Raw genomic sequence first — 18,183 nt, 5'->3', positions numbered from 1 at the left:
CCTCCAGACCTGTATACAGTATTCAAGGTGTGGCCTGACCATTGCCTTATACAAGAGGATAATCACCTCCTTATCCCTGCTAGAAAAATTCCTGTATATCATTGAAAGACACCATGAGCTACTCTTGCAGACCGTCTGCACTGCTCAGAAAACTTCATATCTGCCTGCACAATTACCCCCAGGTCATTTTCGTTCTCTACCACTATCAGTGTAGTACTACAGAGTTGATGCCGACCGGGCTACCCGGGTGGGCAAAGTGCCTTCCTGGCAACCCAAAGGTCGCGGGTTCGAATCCCGCCTCATGCTTGGATCAAAGTACTGCAAAAACCTTGGGAGGTGCATTATGACCACAGAAGCCGATGCGCCAATAACTACCAAAAAAAAAAAAAAAAACTACAGAGTTGATACATCACTCTTGGGTTACTGCTTCCCATATGTAGTACTTTACATTTGTTAATGTTAAACTTCATTTGCCACCTCTCAGCGCATCTGCTCAACTTTTCTAGATCCTGTTGCAGCACCAGCAGCATGCTGTCATTAGTGTAGTAGTAGTAGTAGTGACATGTGATGCAAGAAAGCAAATGTATGAGCTTATGCAGCATCAGCCAACAAAAAAAAAAAAAAAAAAAAAATCACACCATTCCCTCCAAATGCCTGTCCAGTTCCTCCTTAAATTTATTCAACCTATCAACTTCCACAACGACAGATGGAAGTTTGTTCCAGCAATTAACCACCCGCTGGCTAAAGGCAAATTTCCACACATCTATTCTACATCTGTCTTTTCTTAATTTGAATTTATGCCCCCTTAGGTTCATAATCTGAACAAGTGGAAGGATCCCATCAGAATTCAGTGTGCTCAACCCATTCAAGGCCTTATATACCTCAATCAGATCACCGCGCAGATGCCTAGTCTCCAGCCACTGCAATTTGCAGAACTTAAGCCTCTCTTGGTAAGAGGATCCCTTCATTCCCCTCACCAATCTTGTTGCCCTTCTCTGTACGCACTCAAGTAAATCTACATCCTTCCTAAAATGAGGCCTCCAGACCTGTACGCAGTACTCAAGGCGTGGCCTGACCATTGCCTTATACAGAGGGACAATCACCTCCTTCTCCCTCCTAGCAAAATTGTGGTTATTTTTATTTATTTATTTATTTTTTTTTTTGGCTGATGCTGCATAAGCTTGCTTTCTTGCATCAAATGCCTCTACTAATGCTAATGCTAATTAGTCAATAAAGTGGCTAAATATAGCTAAAAAACTTCCCATTCGCTGGCTCTGCAAAATTTGTAAAACACGTGGATTGGATACCCTTAACTATTTTCAGACGATCTACAACTGAGCATGCAAGCTGGGCATTTAACTATAAGAACCTCAAAAGCCTGGTCATTATTCGGATTATGGAGAATATCCATAATCTATTTTCTGCTTAAACTGGTTTACTGTCTTACTGTAGACAGGGCACTTTGGATCATTTACAGATTTATAGTTGGCACATTTTGCTTCCTGTGTTTTTCTACACTCTTTGTAGTTATGACCCCTGACAACACATTGACTACAGGTGGTCATGTGTATGACCACCTGTTTTGGTGTCTCTTTTTGGTCTCTTTTGGTGCATGTGTATGAAGTATGCCTGAACCTCAGAACCTCAGACATCTGTAACCCTTAAGTATAGAGAAAGGTTCCCTGTACCTGTGGCTGTGTCATCCTATATAGATTCTTTCTTTATTTGTGATTATCTGTCATATTCTTGGAGGTAACTGTGCAATCCTGTATTTATTTTATCTGGATTTGGTAGAGTACTTCAAGTGAAACTCTAAGACTAGATCTTCCTTGGTTATATCTTCTTTTGTCTTGGACTTATCTGTATCAAATATCAAAATTTTTGGCCCTTTTGTCTAGGGCTTTTCAGTTTTCAGGCCTAGATTTAAAACAACTGGGTTGTTTGTTATTTTTCTGACAGCTTCTATAACAATTCCTGTCATTCTGGTTTTTCTCATATCTTTTATTTTGGTGGTCAAATTCAGGCTCTAAATCTGTAGTGATAGCCTTCTTTATTGCTTCACAAAAGTTTAGTGCACTTGATTCAGTTGGCCTGAATATGACAATATTATCCTCTTCTTTATTGGAAAGTCTTTTTTTGGGATTTAACAGCTTTCTGGTCATAGTGGGGTGGCTCCCTTTACCACCTGTGCAAATATCATTTGTTGTTTTCTCTGCTTTTAGAATAATTCTTTTTCCTTTGCTTTTAAGCTAGATTTAAGTAGTCATTTTAAATGTGTATGACGGTTACTGTTTATAACAGTCGAGGTAACTCTTAGTTAAGAAAGCACATAAAATATAAGGCAGTGTATGCAATTGACATGGGCAGCCATGTCAAAAGTTGAATCAGCCTAGTGTAACATAAGCACTGGGAAAGCAAAAATGAGAATAGGAATGTGTTATAGGACTAATGATGAGTACAACGAACAGCTGTACAGAAAAACAGAGAGGGGTTTTTGCTTTTGTAAATGTGACTGCAGTGGTCACAGACAATTTTTAAATTCTATATTGTGGGACCAACTGATGATGCTACCATCAGCAAATCTTAATGGAGTGTTCAAGGAATTAACTACAGAAGCTACTAGGCTTTTCATACCAATTAAGAAATACTCTTCAAGGTATATAAACCTAAATGAATATCAGATGAACTGATGAAACTCATTGAAGAGAAGAAAAATTCATGGGATGCATATAAATTATTGGACAACAGAGAAGCCTGTGGTAGATATAAACTAGTCTGTAATCTTGTCACAAAGGAGGTCAGGCAAGCAAAGGCAGATTATGAGAAATCTTTGGCAAAGGATGCAAAGAAAAACAGCAAAGGCTCCTTTGCATATGTAAACATTAGAAGGGAGGAGATGAATCATATTGGTCCACTTCATATAGATGGTTTGACTGTTGATGATCCTACTCAGGGTACTGACAAACTGAATGAGTATTTTGCATCTACGTTCACAAATGAAGAATTCTTTAGGGAAGGGTATGCCAGAAGTTTATCAAACTCTAACAGACAGCTAAATTATTTTGTAATAACTGAGAGGAAAATGAAAGAGAAATTGATGAAGGTAAACATAAGAAAGGCACCTGGGGTGCATCGGATCTATCCATTTATATTAATGTGGAGGAAGCAAAAGAAGTAAGCAAACCCTTAGCCATAATTATGAGAGCATCCTTGGATTCAGGGAAGGTCTCCATGGAATGGCGATGTGCAAATGTGTACCCAATTCATAAACGAGGTATCAAAGGGTGAAAAGAGTAATTATAGACCTGTTAGTTTAACTTCTATTCCAGAGAAAATAATGGAGTCACTGGTAAAAGAAGTAATGCAGGGTCATCTAGACAAGACTGCAATTATAGTTCAGACACAGCGTGGGTTGGTAAGGGGAAGTCTTGTCTGACAAATTTCATTGGATACTATGATGTGGTCACAAAGAACTGGATGCAAAAAATGATTTTGATATCATATATAAGCCGGCCGGGTTAGCCAGGTAGGTAAAGTGCCTGCCTGGCAACCCAAAGGTCGCGGGTTCGTATCCCGCCTCGGGCTTGGATCAAAGTACTGCAAAAACCTTGGGAGGTGCATTATGGCCACAGAAGCCGATGCGCCAACAACTACCAAAAAAAAAAAAAAAAAAATATCATATATATACTTGGATTTCAGGAAAGCGCTTGATTCTGTTGCATATGGAAGACTACTGTACGAATTGAACCAGTATGGTATTAAGGACAAGTTGTTACAATGGATAAAAGGATGGTTGAGTGGGAGAAGACAGAGAGTGGTAATCAATGGACTTTGTTCTATGTTAGTGGCGTCCCCTAGGGTTCAGTTTTAGGCCCATTGTTGTTTTTTTTTATATTTATCACTGATATTGATCAATTCATATTAGGCTTTTGCAAATGATACAAATGTTGGCAGGGTGGTTAATAACAGTATGTTACTGCAACAGGATCTAATTGCAAAGTTAGGCAGATGGGCTAAGAAATGGCAATCGAAATTTAAGTAAATTTAAAAGTATGCATATGGGTAGCAGGAACCCCAGAGTAACGTGCCAATTGTGTGGTACTAATGGGAGTAATTGTGGAGTCAGATATGAATTTCTCTGAGCAGTACAGACAGGCCACCAGGATAGTTCGTGGGATTTTGCTAATGATATATAGGAATTTTTCTAGCATGAATGAGGAGGTGATTATCCCATTGTATAAGGCAATGGTTAAGCCATATCTTGAATACTGCATAAAAGTATGGAGCCCTCATTTTACGAAGGATGTTGAGCTGCTGCAATGAGTACAGAGAAAAGCGACGAGATTGGTATTGCAAACAAAGGGATGCTATTACCAAGAAAGGCTTCAGTTCTGCAAATTGCATTATCTGGAGACTTGGCACATGCAAGATGATCTGATTGAAGTGTTTAAGGCTTTGAATGGTTTGAGCAAGCTCAATGCTGATGGGATACTTTCTCTTGCTCAGACGACATGAGGGAGCACAAATTCAAATTGGAGAAGGATGGTTGCAGAAGAGATGTGTGGAAGTTTGCCTTTAGCCAGCAGGTGGTTAATTACTGGAACAAATTTCCATCTATTATTGTTAGCATTAGCATTAGTTGAGGCATAGGATGCAAGAAAGCAAGCTTATACAGCATCAGCCAAAAAAAAAAAACAAAAATAACCCCTTCCCATTTCACCCATCTGATCACTTCAAATGTTTGTCTAGTTCAGCCTTAAATTTATTTAAGCTGTCAACTTCCTCAACAACAGATGGAAGTCTGTTCCAACAATCAACTGCCCGCTGGCTAAAGGCAAACTTTCACACATCTATTCAACAACTGTCTTTCCTCAATTTGAATCTATGCCCCCTCAGATTCTTAATCTGAGCAAGCGGAAGTATCCCATCAGCATTGAGCCTGTCAAACCATTCAAGGCCTTATACACCTAGATCAGATCACTTCGCAGGTGCCTAGTCTCCAGATGCTGCAACTTGCAGAACTTAAGCCTTTCTTCATAAGTGCACCAAATACGGAGGATGCGGAAAGGTCAGGGAATGACCACCGCATATTCCCGGAGCAATATGGCCTTCGTTGCTAATGCTCCTAAAAACCAAATAACAAACAAACAAATAAACATAGGTGCACCCTGTTGTTTCTCTCACCAATCTTGTTGCCCTTACTCTGTACTCGTTCTTGCAACTCTACATCCTTCCTAAAATGAGGCTTCCAGACCTGTAAACAGTACTCAAGGTGTGACCTGACCATTGCCTTATACAAAGGGATAATCACCTCCTTGTCTCTGCTAGCAAAATTCCTATATATAATTTTCAAAACTCTATGACCTGCTCTGGCAGCCCATCTACACTGCTCAAAGAACTTCATATCTGATTGCACAATTACCCCCAGGTCTTTTTCATTCTCCTCTCTGAGTGTACCACACACTTGGTACATTTCTCTTGGGTTACTGCCACCCATATGGAGTACTTTGCATTTGTCAATGTTAAACTTTAATTGCCACTTCTCAGCCCATCTGCCTAACTTTTCTAGATCCTGTTGCAGTAGCATACTGTCTTTACTATCATTAACAACCCTGCCAACCTTTGTATCATCTGCAAACTTGTACATTAAACCTGATATACCTTCATCGATATCATTGATAAATGCACAAAACAACAAAGGGCCCAGCACCGATACCTGGAGGACTCCGCTCATAAAATTAGTCCACATAGAGCAGTGGTCATTTATTACCACTCTCTGCCATCTCCCACTCAACCACAAGTGCTAAACAGGCAGTTGGCAGTGGAAGTTGATTACTTAAATAAATTCAAGGAAGAACTAGGCAAAGTATTGGAGAGAATGAATAGGTGAAATGGGAGATGTCCTTTTTTTGGTTGATACTGTGTAAGCTTGCATCCTTGCATCATTTCATTTTCCACTGTTAATGCTATATTTCAAAACAACCAATCCTTCCTTGTTTCTCCAAGAACAGCAAGTATCAGTATCGTACATCTTTATTAACTGAAATCAATGCCAGACCACCCTACGTGGGTATCTGTTTTTGATCCATGTTGGGAAAAACCTCTATACTAGCCACAAGATTGCCAACTCCCTGTTTAGCATTTGTGGCTGAATCACTAAGGCAATCACTTCCACTCTAGTATGCTCAAGTGTCATTGTGTAGCTTCTCTGTTAAGAACAGTGGAGAGGCCACCAGTCCAAATTCTGACTACAAACAACTCTATGCTATCCACTGAGCAGAATACTCTGACTTTTCCTGTCTTCATTGGTGGCTCAAAGGCATAGTCATATATCGAGTCTCTTGCCATATTCCCAGATAACACTGTATCCGAGCAAATTCCTGATGAATGCAGCATATACGCATTAGAGTTGTATGCTATAGAATTAGCCTTGGCCACATTAAAACCCACAATTACCAAAGGTGTATAGTGTATACAGACTCTGTAAGTATACTACAGACTTTATCAGTGATCAGATATAATTCTCACCCATTACAGATTTTGGTCTAGCAGATGTTACATTCTCTTTCTGAATGTTCATTTGACATCCATTTCTACTGGATCCCAAGCTCCAGTGGAATCAAGGGCAATGGACTGGCTGAGACTGCAGCCAGATCACCATAACTCCATAAAAAATATAACCTGTTAGTTCCCTATGCAGACTATAGACAAGAAATATGCAATGGATTATTTTCCCAGTAGCAACAGTCTTGGAATGGGAGGTCAAAAACAAGCTGTATCAGATAAAGCCTGTAATCAAACACTGGCAGTCTTGTCTGTGCAAAAAATCTTAAAGAGTTGTTCTTGCTCACCTCTGCATAGGACACAAGTCATCTTACACATTCGTTCCTGCTTAGTAGAGGATTTCGTTATGTGTCAAAACTGTGACACCTTTTTAACTATACGACCTATTTTATCCGAATGTCTAAATTATGATACAGTGTTTATATTTTACTGCTTTTATTCATCTGACTGAACCTTATACACTCAGTCAGATTTCGTCCAACAATGATCAAGTACAAAGGACAATGTATAAATTGGAGCAATGTGGCATTAAGAGCAAGTTACTGTTATAGATGAAGGGATGGTTGAGTGAGAGAAGACAGAGGTGGTCATTAATGGACACCACTCTTCATAGACTAATATGTTGGGTGCCTCTGTAGCCAGGTGGGCAGGAGCAGCAGTGCGTAGCACACGCTTCTTGATTAGACCGGGGTTCAGGCCTGTGCCCACCAAATACGGAGGATGCAGAAATGTCAGGGAATGGCCACCGCATATCCCCGGAGCAATATGGCCTTAGTTGCTAATGTTCCTAAAACCAAATAACAAACAATAGACTAATGTTCTTAGTGGAGACCCCCAGCGTAAAGTGCTGAGACCATTGTTGTTTTCTGTATTTATTAATGCCATTGATGAAGGTATATCAGGCTTAATGTCTAAGTTTGCAGATGATACATAGGTTGGCAGGGTGGATAATGACAGTAATCAAGGTAATCTACTGCAACAAGACCTAGAAAAATTAGGTAGATAGGCTGAAAAATAGCAGTTTAAGTTTAAAATTGACAAATGTAAGGTACAGCATATGAGTATCAATAATCCCAGGTTAATATACCAACTGTGTTGTACTACTCTCAGGCTGGGAAATAGCATTTTCCACTACTCTCAGGGTATTGGAAAATTAAAATGACCTGATGGTAACTGTTCATTCAGGTGTGAAGTTCTCTGAGCTGGATAACAGGACAGCTCATGAGATTTTGTCAATGATATGCAGGAACTTTGATAACAGGGATAAGGAGTGATTATCCCATTCTACAAGACAGTGGTTAGGCCATATCTTGAGCACTGCATACAGGTCTGGGTGCCCTGTTTTAGGAAAGATGTTGATCTGCTGGTACGTGTGCAGAGAAGGGCAACTAGATTAGGGAATGGAACAGAAGGATGGCCTTACCAGAGAAGCTTCAGTTCTGCAAATTGCAGCATCTAGAGACTAAGTCACCTGTAAGGTGATGATCTGATTGAGGTATAAGGCTTTGATTGGATTGAGCAAGCTGAATGCTGACAGCATCCTTCTTCTTGCACAGACTATACACATGAAGAGGCATAAATTCAAATTGAAGGATAGTTACAGGATAAGTGTTGTGAATGAAAGAACTAGACAACTGTCTAGTTACTGGAGCGAACGGACAGGTGATGCAGAAGTTTATTTATTATTTTTTTTTTTTTCTGGCTGGTGCTTTATAAATTTGCTTTCTATTTGCCATTACTAATACTGATACCAATACTATACTAATGTAGCTGTTAGTTAGAAACACTTATGTCTATATGAAATACAATAAAAAAAAATTTTAAAAAATCCATTTATTCTCTGCACAGCTGAGTCCAGAAGACTTTATAAATTTATCATGACTGTGTACATAATGAATTTTTAATAGCAATCAGTTTTCCAGTACCACAATCACAACAAGCTCTGCATTTTTGTGGTAGCTGACAGGCTGAAACCCGCAACCTTCCTGTTTTTGGCCACCCAGATTAATCATTGGACCATGGTCAGCCCAGTCATGTGTAAATAGACAGTGTATTCTAGGGCACACAAATGAGCCATAAAGTAGAAAGTGTATGGCTAAAGAAGGTGCAAGTGTAACCTTGATAACATTGATTTCATTTTATTTTTAGTGTGTTATTTCTTCTTTTCAGGAATGAGTTACAATCATGATAAATCCATTCATCCTGCCGACCAGGCTCTGGGATGAACATGAAGAATATTATCAATGTATTTATACTTAACTTGGCATGAAGCAGTTTAAATTTTTTAATTTAAAGTTTTATATGGAATGTGCTAATTGTTTTGGAGAATTATTGTAATTATAGTTCATTATTAGAATTGATTTTCACAACAATTTGTTACACATGTTAATCATATTTGTGATTAACATCTTTTTACAATGTAATTCATCAAGAGAAAATTTGTAAATCTACATTTTTCATTGGAAGAGTTCAATATTCTTTGTTCTCATAATATTTAAGTAAAACATTGTTTTCTTTTAGATTTGGATGAATGTCAAACTCCAGCAAATGATTGTCGCTTTGAGTGTAAAAATCTGGTAGGCTCTTACATGTGTATCTGCCCTGAAGGATATCAGCAGATTGGAGTAGTTGATGATTGTGTAGGCAAGTATCAGTGCACATACAAATTTGTGTCAATAGAATTAATGTATACTAATTTTTATAATTTAAAAATTTAAAGAATACTGAAATTCACACAGATATAATTCTAATAGATATTTTAAGGTTTCACTTTAATTTTACTGCTGATAGTAACTTCAGTGTTTACAGAGCTACAAAAACATAAAATTAAATGAATTACCAGACCCAAAAGTGAGTTTGAAAAATTATCAGATATTTTTCTTTATCACTGAATTATTGGGATACCTTTGCAAATAATTATACTCTAAATCAATTATATCTGCTTGCTTAGAACTAAACAAATGAAGTGATAATTTTGCCCAAATGTGGAGAGAAATAGTGCTATTCTTAATTTCAAATTAATTCTCTTTTGCTGAACACATTACAGTATTGTATACTTTATTATCAAATAAATTTTCATAATAATAATAATAAATTAATAAAATTCACTGAAGTATTTGAGACAAGGTTCTGAAATCATTTTCTTACAAACTTAATGCTGCACTGAAATGTCATTTTTATAGTGTCTCAGCATTTGTAACATACGTTAATATTGCCTCATTGCTGTTGAGGGCATACTAAATCAACGAGCCTGTCACACTGATTCATTGACACTGTTCTTGAAGCTCAATTTAGGCTCATCTCCGAGTCTAAACTAAGCTTCAATGACTGGTCTCCAGTGAGATGAGGCCAGTGTGAGTGACTTATGTGGTGATTACTTTTCATTGTGCATTACATTTTGTTTATTTTAACTGTTATATTTATGATGATTAGCCTTTAATTTAAAGAGTGTAATTTGTTCTCTATCCTCTCTGCCCTTCTTTTAAATTGATACTCACAGATCTCTGAGTATTAAAGCTGTGAGATTTAAATGCTTAAGTATAGCAGGTCTTAAAGTAAGGGGCTAGTTCTATCCTGTAAGTGAGAATTCACATAAGTTGAGGTTTCCCCTATAGAATACTATTGTACTAAGGTAAAACTAGGTGAACCCCTATAAACCCCTATAGAATTTATAATTACAGAAAATTTATATACACATGTATATAAATTTAATGCACATAAAACTTATACAAAGTACTATCAGGATGAGTCCAGCCTCATAAAGGGTGTACTGTTATGAGAGGTTGTGTTTATGCTAAAGGCTGCATTCGCATACAGAACTTGAAGTGGCAGGGTTTATTGTGCCAAGGAACTCAAGATGTACAATTGGTCTTTAGTTATATTGGTTGGTAGAGGGCAATAAGTGCTGCTGCATCCACTTCATTGTCTGGTGTGAGAACATAGCCAAAGACACACATTATTGTCTTTATTAATCCATAGGTTTGGAATTCTTACTCATTTGAATAAAAAGCTGATACTGCACATTCACTTTGACATCAGCTTTCCTCTTTCCATTCCTTCCCTTCCCTTCTCATGCATACTTATTTCCAACATAAAATAGACAAGCTGAACATAAGCCATGAACACATAAATATGAATCAGTCACATATACTTTGGATTCACATACTTTGAGACCCTACTATATTATGAGATTTTACATGTATATTATTGAAACAATTACTTTTGTTATGGAATAATTAGAGATAACAACAAGCAAATGCAATTTATAGGATGGCCAAGCGAAACATCAATTTAAATATTGATGTCTTTATCTGCCATCTCAGACAACTCAGAATGAATTTTCTATTGGGGCAAACAGAGAAAAAAATTTTACCAGGAAATTTTACTATTGCCTTTTTCTCCCTTCCCCTCATACACCACTCAACAAATTAACAATTTCAATAATTGCAAAGCAAAACTTATATTTAAAGTCATATGAAAATAAAGTAGCAGTATAAACAAAATAAATTAATATACTTATAAGAATATTCATCTACATTTTTCTATAGAATACATATTCAATAGAGAATATAGAGTGAAAATACCATTTCATGCAAAGAAAATAAAAGAATAGAAAATATCTGGTTGTGTGACACCTAAAATATGCATGGTAGCACAAATAAGCTGGAGTCAGTTCTATTAAATAGTAACAACAAGATCCATCATGGGTAACTTGGTCTGTAAAATAAAATAAACAATAATTTTACACAATCTGTAAAACGAATGCCAAATTTTATGAGTAATAGTGGCTGATTCTGTCTTATTTATGACTGCAACAAATAAAACATGTGGCATTTTTTTTTTTTTTTTTTTCAACAAAAAAAAATTAAATAAATCAAAATATTACATACAGTTTTTTGAAGCAACTTTTCATTAATTAACTTTATTAATGTTATTAATATATCCTTCTTGATACTAATGGATATTTGTTTTTTTTTCCCTGACTAATTTGAAAGCCATCACCTAGTACTAATTCAGTGTGATTCACTGTGATTTTTTCCCAATAATTATTGTCTTATAGTCTTCACATGATGAAAAAAGCTGGAATTTTTTGAAAAAAAAAGCTAGAATCTCCAGTCAATTCTAGTATCAATTTAACTACCCCTGTGTCTGTGCATTACTATAAGTATGTGTTAATACATAGTTTTCACCTAATATATTGGTCTGAGCCTTGAGGCTTATCACAGATATTGTTTCACGTATGAGAGATAGGCTTGCTAGATGAGACTAAACCACTGATGGAACTGATATTCAGGTTCAACTTGTGGGTCAAGTGGGGAAACCCTAGAGACCACCACATGAAAACTCAGACATATTTGACATTTTCCTATAAATTATGATTAATTGCTAATTCTTTCATTATAGGGCACCCAATAAGTCCCTTAAGTCAGCCTACATCCCAAGGATATTCTAGGGATTATGGAACATATCGCAGGGTAACACCTACTGGAACAATTTGAACTTATGATACTTATGCACCTGAAAGTCAACCATATTCTGAATATTGTTATAGAGACTACCCTCCTTAAACTAACACCATCCTCAGTAGCATCACAATCGGCACCACCCCATAGGGCAGTTCCTCAGACACCACAGTCAGTTACACCTGATTATAATCATCAAGCACCAAATTATGAAGAACTAGATACTACCATTTCTCCATCCTGAGTTGAATGTTATGAAGGTATTCACAATATAATTAAAACAATGCATTAAAACCTTGGTTTTAATGCATTGTTTTAAATGCATTATAATGCATCTACCTTGGTAGTATAAATGATGTGTGTGCATTACCCATGCATAATTAAACTCCTTCATGCTCTTAGGCAGTTAGCCAATAAATATATTTTAGATGTCCTATATTTTTACAAGTGTGTTTACATATTTGATTTTTTTTAAAAATAGTTAAGTTTTAATTTTAATGCTTGTTTATTATAAATAGAGTTTAGTGCACCACTATTACTGGTTATTTCTGTATTTTATTTGTATTTGTGATTAAAAGGTTAGGTTAGTTTAAATATGTAATTGTTTTGTTTTTTTAAGAGAATTTGTTTGTGCAATAAGATTAGGTTACTTTGAATTTTTTGAGCAATGTGACTGTGTTGTGTAGCTGATTTACATAAGTTGGCATGATTCACTAGTCAACTTTAACTGGGTTATGGAGCATAAATACAGTATTTATGCTCCATACTGAAATTGAACACAACAAATCAATAAATAATGAATAATAATAAAAATTATTAAATACTTGCTTGTAAAGCAAAGAATTTTAAAGTAAGTTTATTGCATTTCATGACAACATTCATAAGTTAAAAATTTTAACTTGAAAGAAAAGTCTAGAAACTCAGTTCCAGGGTGCCTGGCCAAAGCTTTATCTCTATTAAAAGACTTCTGGTTTTTTATTTCTAACAGTTGGTAGATATCTATAATAAGGGAAGGCTTAACATGCAATAAAAAATAAAGGGTATAGAGATAAAAATCAGGCGCCTCCATAGCCAGGTGGGAGGGAGCAGCAGTGCATAGCACATGCTTCTTGATCAGACTGAGGTTCGAGTCCATGACCACCGAATACGGAGGATGCGGAAAGGTCAGGGAATGATCCCGCATATCCCTGGAGCAATATGGCCTTAGTTGCTAATGCTCCTAAAAACCAAAAAAACAACAAAAAAACAAGACAAAAATCATAAAAAATAAAAAAAGAAAGCAATGGAGATAGGCAACAAAGAATGGAGGGAAATATTTGAGTTGAATTTGGTTGGGTGATCACAAAATCAAGGGATTTAAATCTTATGGAGGCTGAATGTTAATTGATTAATGTTAATTAAATGGTTATAAAAGTTTAGTGGACACTGTGAACTAGGATAAAGAAAAGAGGCAGGTTTAAAAGTGTGAGGAAACAATCTAAAAAATTATATATAATTATTGTACAGAGCATGTCTATTGATTCTGTAATAATTTATACATTTTATTTTGAAATAAAATTTAAACATCTTTCTTATTTTTTGCTTTTTTTATTGAAACATCTAGAACTGAATCTTTGAACAGTTTGGCACAACTTCTGCCTAAGGAAAAGTTTTGGTTGCCATACTGAATATTTAGTATGGCAACCAAATTCAGTGAAATTTCAGTGAAATCAGGAATATTCAGTGAAATATAGCTACAAAGGTGGTTCAATAAAGAATCGTCCTGTCTACTCGCTGTAGAGGTGGTAGCCTGTTGATTCTTGGCACAGGTTTTAGTCATTCTCTATATAGCTATCACACAAATTTACACATTTTTCCCATCAATTAATGAGGCTATGGATACCATTTTTGTAGAAGTAATGAGGTTGGTCTTTGAACCCTGACTCTGTTACAGAAACAAGTGTCTCATCATCAGGGAAGTGGGTCCCCCAAAGAAATGATTCGAGGGAAGGAAACAAGAAGTCCGATGGTGCAAGATCAGGTGAGTAGGCTGGATGGGGCAGTATTTCATATTTACAAGTGGCCGCTTGTGTTGTTATAATTTCAGAAGTGTGAACTGGGGCATGTCTTGAAGCATTCTCACACAAAGGTGTGAGAATGCTTCAAGACATGCCTTCAAGACGGCTTGGCATGGACAGCATGCCAAGCCTACATGTTTTGATTTGCTCCCGTAATTTTGTGAGTAAGTTGGCATAATAGGCTGTAATTGTTCTACCTTTTCGGCAGGTAATCAGTCATTATTACGCCTTTCTCATCCCAAAACACTGTCAACAAAACCTTTCCTGCTGATGCTTGGACCCTTGCCTGTTTCTAGGAGGGGAACCATGATGTCGCCATTCCATGGACTGCTTTTTACTTTCAGGGTCAAAATGGTATATCCAACTTTCATCCTGAGTGATTAGACAAGAGAAAAAGTCTTCCTTATTTTTTTTGGTACAGCTAACAACTCTTGTGATTTCTGTTGTCGATCAGCCTTCTGGAAACCAGTCAATAATCGGGGAATCCATCTTGCACTCAATTTCCATAAAATGAGTTGGCCATGAAGGACTGTTTCAACAGAGCCTACACTAATCTTCACCTCCTGGGACAATTCATACAAACATATCTGGCGATCTTCAATGATTAATGACTCCACTTTTCTGATCGTGCTGTCATCAGTGGCTGAATGGGGACGACCTGGAATGGGCTCAGATTCTACCGATATCCGACCACACCTAAACTGTCTATGCCAGTGCTTCACAATACCATAGGATTGGGCTTCATCCTTATATACAGCAGTCATCTCCTTGTGGATTTATTTAGGAGATTTCCCCTTCAAGAACAGATACTGGATTACAGCTCTGGCTTCAACTTTGTCCATGATGCTACTTTGTCACATGTTCAGCTCTGTAAGAGAATAACAAATTAAGACACAGGGCTGAAATTTTACACCTTTAGTACAGAAATATGTATGATGCTACACACAAAATATCATGACTCTGTTATGTGGAAGTAGGTGAGCACAATTCTTTATTGAACCACCCTCATATGTTAATTATTGTTTCTAAGTGAGAAAGTTTGACCCTGCCCCTAAATGAACATTGGCATAATATAAGGAACAAGTCTCTAAATTGCATACACACATATCTGGCGATCTTCAATGATTAATGACTCCACTTTTCTGATCGTGCTCTCAATTTCCATAAAATTTCCATAGAACTCCTAACCACATTTGCACTGAATTCGGTGCATATGTAGTGAGTTAATTGCAGTTTTTTTGGAGTCATCATCATTTAAAATTATTGCTATTCTCAGTAATAATGAGATAGTTGTAACCTTGAGGCTGCATGCATCTGTAGTGAGCAGTTCACTGTAGTTTGTGGGGTGGGGTTTTCCATGTGGTAAGAATAAAAAAAATTCAGAATTTTGATAAAAATGTGAATTTAAAATTTGTAATTGAACATTTTGAACTGTTAGTATAAAATGCAAGTTTTTGCATTTTATACTAACAGTTCTAACTCAATATAAAAAAAAAAAATGCACACACACACACACACATTGCATTTCTACTTCCGAAAACGTTTTAACGCCTAAATGCTTTAAAATGTGTTCAGAATTAGGATGTGTCATACTACTAAATTACTTTAATATAATCTAATAATATAACAGTTTAGTAATAGAATAGTTAATTTTATCTGTGGTTACAGCATTTAAATAAGTTTCTTGCTTGATTAATTATTTCTACTTTTATAGATATAAATGAATGTACAACTGTCCTCAATATTTGCCGCAATGGACGTTGTATAAATACCAGAGGTAGTTATCGTTGTGAATGTTATGATGGATTTGAATTGTCATCTTCTGAGAAAGAATGCATAGGTAATTATGTCTCATAAGTTGCAGATGAACTATTTAAAGAAAAACAATTATAATTATGAAAATTTTAAAAACTTTAATGATGCATGATATTTATAATTTTGATTTTAAGTATGGTAAAGCAGTAAAAAAAGCTTCTTTTTTTTTTCTTTTTAAATCTGTCTGGGTCAGTGCTCTTTAGTACAATGAGCACCAAGTAATTTATAGAATGCCAGTCTTGTCCAATTGTTTTCTAGAATATCAAATAAGCAATGTCGCATATTTTCAAAGATAAGGAATAATCATTTTTTTTTTTTTTTACTATGAATAGAAAAAAATCTAAGTTGTTTTTGACACCATGCAAGTGAGAAATAATTAGAATGACATATATAACTGTCCAACAAGTTAAAAATAAACAATAATTAACAATAAAACAATGTCAGAGGGAACAAAATATGTTTTGGATTTCTAAAACCATTTATTTTCCTTGATGTATGAGAATGGGTACTTAGCCCCTACATCCTAGATGCATTGCCTTTCAATCTACAACTCGGTTCTTTCCACACGAGTTTTCCCTGCTCAATGGAATGAATACTCTGTGAGTCCACTGCCTAAGGTTCAAGTGCCAACACGCCCAAAAGATTTCAGACCAATCTCAACTTCTTCCACCCTCCTCAAACTCCTTGAAAAGATACTCCTTTTAGCATTGAACAAATAGCTGATGCCACAGAAACCGAAACAGTTCCACTTTGCAGTCGCAAATAGATCCACCATAACAAACCTCATGGCGGCACAAACATCAATTCTTCAGGCCTTCGAAACTAAATCTAGATTAGCTATTGTGTATGCCGATATTGAAGCTGCTTTTGACAGCTTAGACATCACAGCCCTTCCCAGCCTTTTGCAATTCTTCTTCAGGATAAAGGTAGATCTACTAGCTTTCTGCACCGCTTTATTAAGGAATAGAAGTGTCCACCTCATAATGAAGAGGACCCACTTTACAAGGAATATCAATGCAGGAGTCCCACAAGGTGGCATCCTGTCTGGCCTCCTTTTCTCAGCCATTCTAATTCCATTCATGAGTCCCCGTGATGATTCTCTAATATACACTGATGATATAAAGTTCCTTACCTTAATCCCACCGTCTCCAAACCCAAAGACAATTACGTCTTCAATCACTGAGAACTTGACCGCTCTTTCAACTTACTTGAAGATGTTTGAGTTAAACCTTAACCCTTCAAAATCTGCAATAATGATTTACTCATTGAAACAGCAACCAACAGTAATTCACCCATCAGTTTCTGGCACTCTTATCCCAGTGGTTACCTGCTATAAGGAACTCGGTGTCAATTTTGAACCAAAGCTGAGATTTGATACGCACAGAATACCTCCGGAAGTGATATAACACCCTACGCTGGAGAGTGAAGCAACATTTACTTCATTCCATCAATGCTGCAACCACTACCAGATACCTTCAAACCACTGTTTATCCAGTTATTTTATACTCTGCTGAAATTTGGGCATCTGCATCACCCTCACTTCAAAATCCAGTGTTTGCATGTGAATACTGAACCCTTAAATGGGCCACAAATAAGCATCACCGACCCCCCCCCCCCTCAATTGAGAACAACTGACATGGCTGAGCAGCTAAATGTACCCAGGCTCCCTAAGTTAATAGACAGCAGGTGTTTAACTACTACAGTAAAAATGTATACAGGAGTGATAAATGCCCCAAACATCTGGGATTTCTGTCAGTGGCACAATCCTCTGCCATCCTTGAGGTCAGAGCCCACATCATCATCAGCCATTTTCAATCCATTGCAGGATGAAGGCCTCTCCTTCTGTTTTGAGCACTGGCCATCCATTTACTACCCAGAAACCCATGAATTTCATCTATCCATCTCCACCTTTGTCTTCCAGGTTTTCTTCTAGCTCCTCTTGGGTACCATTCTGTTATTTTCTTAGTCCATCTGTCACCATGTCTTCGAGCCATGTGTCCTGCCCAAGACCATTTTAGTTCTTTAGTTTTGATAAGAATGTCCTTTACTTGAGTTTGCTGCTTAATCCATGTGTTTTTCTTCTTATCTAACAGTCTGATTCCCAATATAATTCATTCCATTCTTCGCTGTGTAGTTCTCAGCTTCTCTTCCATTCTTTTGGCGAGTGCCCAAGTTTCACTTCCATAAGTCATGGTGGGGAGTATACATTGGTTCATTATTTTACATTTCAGACAAACTGGGATATTGCTCTTCAGTATGTGACTGTATTTCAGTATTTCCTGAAT

General features: G+C 36.7%; 1 protein-coding gene across 3 annotated transcripts in view; it reads left to right on the top strand.

Moving 5' to 3' along the window:
- The window catches only part of LOC150080668 (fibrillin-2-like), a 1,460,049-nt gene that overhangs the window by 1,218,612 nt on the left and 223,254 nt on the right, over positions 1-18,183 (top strand). For all 3 annotated transcript variants that reach the window (XM_090381969.1, XM_090381968.1, XM_090381967.1), the window contains exons 54-55: positions 9,085-9,207; positions 15,798-15,923. In XM_090381969.1, the coding sequence (XP_090238095.1) occupies positions 9,085-9,207; positions 15,798-15,923 (249 nt within the window). The remainder of the gene's footprint in view (positions 1-9,084; positions 9,208-15,797; positions 15,924-18,183) is intronic.

The sequence above is a fragment of the Mastigoproctus giganteus genome, chromosome 9 (assembly GCF_048544385.1).
Source record: "Mastigoproctus giganteus isolate SK-2022 chromosome 9, ASM4854438v1, whole genome shotgun sequence".
Lineage (NCBI taxonomy): Eukaryota > Metazoa > Arthropoda > Arachnida > Uropygi > Thelyphonidae > Mastigoproctus > Mastigoproctus giganteus.
The sequence above is the reverse complement of the archived record's forward strand: the minus strand, read 5'-3'. Positions and strand labels throughout refer to the sequence as shown.